The sequence below is a fragment of the Akebia trifoliata genome, unplaced genomic scaffold, assembly GCF_017979445.1.
Source record: "Akebia trifoliata isolate Shusen 1 unplaced genomic scaffold, ASM1797944v1 Contig00653, whole genome shotgun sequence".
In the NCBI taxonomy this organism is placed as follows: domain Eukaryota; kingdom Viridiplantae; phylum Streptophyta; class Magnoliopsida; order Ranunculales; family Lardizabalaceae; genus Akebia; species Akebia trifoliata.
Genome location: NW_028237135.1, coordinates 97,651 through 103,598, shown reverse-complemented (window position 1 = coordinate 103,598; position 5,948 = coordinate 97,651). Strand labels below are relative to the sequence as shown.

The window sequence follows — 5,948 nt, the reverse complement described above, 5'->3', positions numbered from 1 at the left end:
ATCGATCCAAGAATGGCCTAAATCATATCCCTAATCAAGTGCAACCTAGGATTTCTCCTCGAGTAATAATCAAATAAGTTCTAGAGTTCATTGAGATCATGGATCACACTCAAAAGCATAAACATTCTCCAAGTATATCAAATAACCAAGTGCATCAAGATTATAAACTCAATGTAAACGAGTTCAAAATAAGATTGAATTTCATTCGAGTTAAGCACATAGATAAGTTCAACCTCCATTATTTTCCAAGAATCATGTCTATACTCAATCAAAATCATTATCATTGGCTATAGATTATTAAGCAAAAATCATCACAAAACACAATTTTTTTTTTGAATACTAACTTAAACACACCAAAACCTAAACTTAAACACATGAAAACAAACACAAAAATCAAAGAAAAGTTTTCAGAAATATACTACTCCCACCCCCAAACTTAGTTATTGCATTGTCCTCAATGTAGTCAATTAGAACCAAAGGTAGGTGAAAGAACTTCCCTAAAATATTTATTGACGGTCAGGAGTCATCAACATCATCTGCGCCATCTTTATTTCTATTGTTATTCAGTCCTGGCAGTAGTGATGAAATAGTGAAGTTCGTGTTTTGTTACTTTTCACAACCGGTGGTTAAAAATCACGACTCCAACAACAACTAATCGTAACCCAATCACCAACAGCCGAAATGACAAGTATCGCAGCTGCACTTAATTATATCCAACAAGCACCATGTATATCAAATAACCCCCAAATTTTTTAACAACTTAACCTTCCCTACCTCTCTCATTGTCATTGAACTTTTTACAAATACTTGGTATGCACAAAAATTTAATGATCTCCCCAAAATTTAGTAATACCAGCTACTGTCACAAAAGATCGTACATATTGCAGCATATAGTACTCCACCAATCAAACAATCCACACACCCATTCTAACATCAATCACTCCACTAATCACTTAACATCAATCATCAATTAAATCCATCAAATACTCCCAAACAGCCATAATTGCAATAAAATGTCAAATTTCCCAATCCAAATAGTCAAATTTTGTTCACAATATGCAATATAGGTTAATTGAATGTAACACTTAAGGACAAAACTTGATGGTACCCTAATTGATTTGGTTGAATCAACAAAGAAAGTACTTGGAAGATCCGTTGAAATTTGGTGAAATTGTGTTCATGGACTTGATCTCTTTTTAGCAACCCTTGAATATTGATAGGGAAACGTAGGAATAATGTTGGAGAAGAGAGAGAGAGAGATGAAGAGTCTTCTGTCGTAGAGGCAAGAAGAGAAGGTTGGTTGTTAAATTGTATAACATTAGAAATATTAGGGTAAGTGTAACCCTTTTCTTTGTGGGTACGAGTTTGGGCCGAGGCCTGGTAGAATATTATGCCAAGGCCTGCATTTTTATATTTTTGATCAGTTCTGTCACAGACTCGTGCCTTGGCCTGAGAAGAGTTAAGTCACGGCCTCTTCGAACTGTGAGATCATGACCTGTTGTCTGGTTTAGATGCCACAGCTGTAAATGAATAGATACCATAGCTTCTTCAATTTGTACTTCCACCGCCTTACATCATGTTATCAATGCCCTTGAATTGCTTAGAGACTCCCAACATGTTTCAACAAAACATAATTGAATATAATTAAAGAGAATTCAAAAAATTATAATAAAAGCAAACTGATTAACCTTTTTTTTTTTGAAATTAAAAAAAAAATAATGAAAATCAAAATAAACGAAGAGAGAGTTTAGAACGCTTGGGTTGCCTCCCAAGAAGCATTTGTTTTAAAATCTTCAGCTTGACTTTCTCTGAAGTCACTCCGGGTCTACTAGAGTGATGGTGGATTTTTGACGATCAATTTCACACACATCAAAGATCTCCACCTCTTCCATGATTGGGTTAAGCGGACGTTAGTGCTCAATAAAGGGCTTATGATATTCCTCCATACGGATTTTTTGCATGCTGGTCGAAGGATAAATCCCCTTAATATTTGTTATAGACCATCCCAATGCTTTCTTGTAATTTTGCAACTCCCTCAAATAACTAGGAAGAGACTTGAGCTCTGATGATGACGATTCTTGAGTTGACAGCTTCAAATAAGAATCTAATGGTGGTACTTCTAACGACTCAAATTCTGGTTTAGAACGAGAGAATTTTGATGTAGTCTCCAAGTAGTTCACCAACTCCAAACATGCCAAATCTTTCTCATTGTATGTATTAATGATTTCTAATTCAAGCCGGTTAAATGGGAGTGTTCCTTCATGGTCATGTCGAACACATGTATCCACTGCATCAATTCTATAGCAATCTTCAGGCTCTTCAGTGGGGAACTTCATAGCTTTGAAAATATTAAACGTCACCTCTTGATCTTGAACTCTCATAGTAAGCTCCCCCTTTTGCACATCAATAAGAGTTCTGCCTGTGGTTAAGAATGGTCTGCCAAGAATGATTAGAACATCTTTATCTTCCTCCATATCAAGAACAATGAAATCCACAGGGAATATAAATTTGTCAACCTTAACAAGCACATCTTCAATTTTCCCCCTTGGATACTTTAGTGATCTATCCGCTAACTGGAGTGTCACAGTAGTAGGCCAGGCTTTTCCCAATCCCAATTTTTGAAATATAGGTAGTTGCATTAGATTAATACTCGCCCCCAAATCACACAAAGCTCTACCAGAGAATTGATTACTTATGGTGAAGCTCCCTGGATCCTTAAGCTTTGCTGGAAGTTTCCGTTGAATGATAGCACTACACTCTTCAGTCAAATCCACTGTTTCGAATTCAGTTAATCGCTTCTTTTTAGTCAAGATATCTTTCAAAAACTTGGCATAACTTGGCATTTGTTCTAAAGCTTCAGCGAATGGGATATTAATATGCAACTTCTTGAAGACATTTAGAAACTTTGCAAACTGCTCGTCATGTTTTTATTTCTTGAAACGTTGAGGAAATGGTGGGGGTAGGTTGCAGGGAGTAATATTTTCTAAGCTCGAGTTGTTATGCTCCTGGTTTGTAGCTTCTTTCTCTTGTTCACCCTTCTCTTTAGAAACTGTTTCTTCTGCCACTAAAACATTCGGTTCCTTTGGTTCCTTGACAACCTCATTCAACTCTTTTCCACTCCTCAATGTGATAGCATTACAGTACTCTTTACCATCTATTTTTAGATTAGTCTCTGTATTGCTAGGCAAGGTTCCTTGAGGACGGCTATTAATTGTTGAAGTAAGCTGACCCAATTGAATTTCTATATTACGAATAGAAGCTACTTGGCTTTGGAGTTGAGTTCTAGTCTCTGTCATGAATTGATTAGTGTTGTTTCCCATCTGATGTACTAGATCTTCCAAAGAAGGTTTCTTTTCTCTAGGAGGATCTTGAGGATAATAACTTGGTTGAAACATGGGCTTTGTAGATGAAAAGACTCCAGCTTGATTGTTGTTACTCCAATAAAAGTTCGGATGATTTTTCCAGCCCGGATTGTAATAGTTGGAGTATGGATTATTTTGCCTACTACCAACAAAATTTACAGACTCTGGATTATTAGGGCATATATCTCCTGAATGATTGTCTCCACAAATCTCGCATGTAACGGTAGGAGTTTGAATGGCATGAACTCCAAATGAATCAAATTTCTTAGATAACGATGCCACTTGAGCTGTTAAAGTAGTAAGAACATCTAATTCATGCACTCCTGCTGTTCTTCTTGGATTCATCCTCTCTGTATGGTACTGGAAGTTCTTAGATGCCATCTCCTCCAATAAATTATACCCATCTTCAAATGTCTTCGTCATAAGAGATCCACCTGCCGCAGCATCAACAATCGTTTTGATAGATTCAACTAACCCATTGTAAAAAATTTGGATGATCAACTATTCCGGTAGAGCATGATGAAGACATCTCCAAAGAAAATCTTTGTACCTCTCCCAGGCTTCATAAAGAGATTCACTGTCCAACTGCAAGAAAGTAGTGATATCATTCCTCAACTTTGCAGTTTTTGACGACGGAAAGTATTTAGCGAGGAACTTTTTCGCCAAGTCATTCCAAGTAGTAATAGATTCCCTTGGCAATGAGTTCAACAAATTTTTCGCCATGTCCCTCAATGAGAATGGAAATAGTCGCAATCGGATGGCATCATCATCAATACCATTATACTTGAAAGTAGCACATATCTCTAGAAAATTAGCTAAATGTGCATTTGGATCTTCGACATGTGAACCCCCAAACTGAGATGCTTGTACCATCTGAATCGTAGCTGGCTTGAGCTCAAAGTTGTTAGCTTGTACCGCTGGACGACGAATACTAGTGTGAATCCCATGTATTAATAGAACAGCATAGTCCCGCATAGACTTAGGACCTTCAGTACCATTATTTTGATCGGCCATTGTATAGTGTTGAGAAGCTTCTCGCTTATTCTTTCTATTTATTCAACAAGTTTTTCCAATCTTAAGATCAAAAGGAACAAGCTCCGAATTTCCCGTACTACGCATAAACTAGCCAAGCACCTATAAAATAAAGAAAAGTTTGGTCTAAAATCAAAGATGATTGAATTAATATTAACAAAAAGATTAATAAATTAGTCCCCGGCAGCGGCACCAAAAACTTGTTGTCTAAATTTACGCACGCAAGTATACGTATCGAAACAAGTAATAAAGTGATAAGAAAGTATCATTCCCACGGAAACTAAATATCAATCTATTGCTAATTACCAATTTATCTCACTCTAATTCTATCCAAACAAAAGTAAAAATAGGATTTAAAAAATAAACAAGAAAAATAACGAAGAGAATAAATTTGCAGATTTAAAATCAATGAGTAATAAAATCTAGGTTTATAATTTCTCCCAAACAATCCACTTAATTAGATTATCTTTCCTTCTATGATAAATTAATCCACTATAATTGTCACCCAAGAGCACTAAATTCTCTACAAGTCTCTGTCGATGGTCATGTAAAAATACCCTTCTAAAATAACTCCCTATATGTTTATGAGAATTAAATCAAGAAGAATTCATTAAGAATAAGCTCTCATAAGGGATGCACATGCAACGTGAGTATATGTCTATCTCAAATTAGCGTATGTTATTCTATCTAGGTCATGAACACAAAACAACTCTGTCGATATTATTAAGGTTCACCGATTCAATTTAATCAATGACCAGTTAATTAAATCGCATTAAACATAGGATAAAATAAACAATCACAAGTGGAATTAGAGAAGAAATAAATAAAACTAATCAAATATCATGAATGGGTTCCATTATAACCCTAGAATAGAAATTAGTTCATCATTAAAAAGAAAATAAAATCACAAAGTATTTAGCTATTCTTAGAGATTACAAATATCAAGAGAAGAGATAAATTTCAGAAAGATAAAACTCAAAAGTCGAATCTCCAGCTCTCGTCCTCCTTCTCGATCTTGTGCCTCAAAAAAAAATCCCAAAACTTCTGTCCTCAATAAGGTTTAATCGTTCCTATTTATAGGTATGGAGTCATTAGGGTTTAAGAGTCCCAAAATCCGTCTCTAATTCAGTCCCCAAAAATTAACGTGTAAAGTTGAAAACGTAAGCAGGCCATGGCCTCAAAACATGTCATGCCGCGGCTTGTATTTTCATATTTCTGTTATGCAATTCTTGAATTCTCGCCGTGACCTCATTTTCTATCAAGCATCGGCTTGAAGACTTTTTAGCTTGTATACTTAGCTTCCTTCTTCCGAGAGTGAATCAATTTGGATCCAAAATTTCTCCTAAATGTATGCAAACATTCCAATGTTCCATATTGCTCCTAATCTGTAAAATAAGCATAAAAATCAAATAAAAACATATAATCACATAAAAAGTATAAAACTAACTAAACTTAAATAAAAACAACTAAAAGACTCTAAAATTAATAAAATATTATATTTAAAAGTGGTTAATTCGTAGGTATAAAATCTACTCATCAATAATAGGGACAACC

The 5,948-nt window shown here is 35.3% G+C and overlaps 1 protein-coding gene and 1 non-coding gene across 2 annotated transcripts; one reads left to right on the top strand and one right to left on the bottom strand.

The window, feature by feature from the left end:
• Nucleotides 1-1,910: 1,910 nt before the first annotated feature.
• LOC147381195 (uncharacterized) lies at nt 1,911-2,843 on the bottom strand. The gene has a single exon (XM_086430732.1). It carries the CDS (start codon nt 2,841-2,843, stop codon nt 1,911-1,913), a length of 933 nt encoding a protein of 310 aa, XP_086286858.1.
• A 1,030-nt stretch (nt 2,844-3,873) lies between these two features.
• On the top strand, nt 3,874-3,980 carry LOC147381194 (small nucleolar RNA R71). The gene has a single exon (XR_015174727.1). It is a non-coding gene; the product is annotated as a small nucleolar RNA R71 (small nucleolar RNA).
• The last annotated feature ends 1,968 nt before the right edge of the window (nt 3,981-5,948 follow it).

Excerpts from the sequence above, each read along its gene's own strand:
- LOC147381195 (XM_086430732.1), bottom strand. The coding sequence starts at position 2,843 with ATGCCAAGTTATGCCAAGTTTTTGAAAGATATCTTGACTAAAAAGAAG.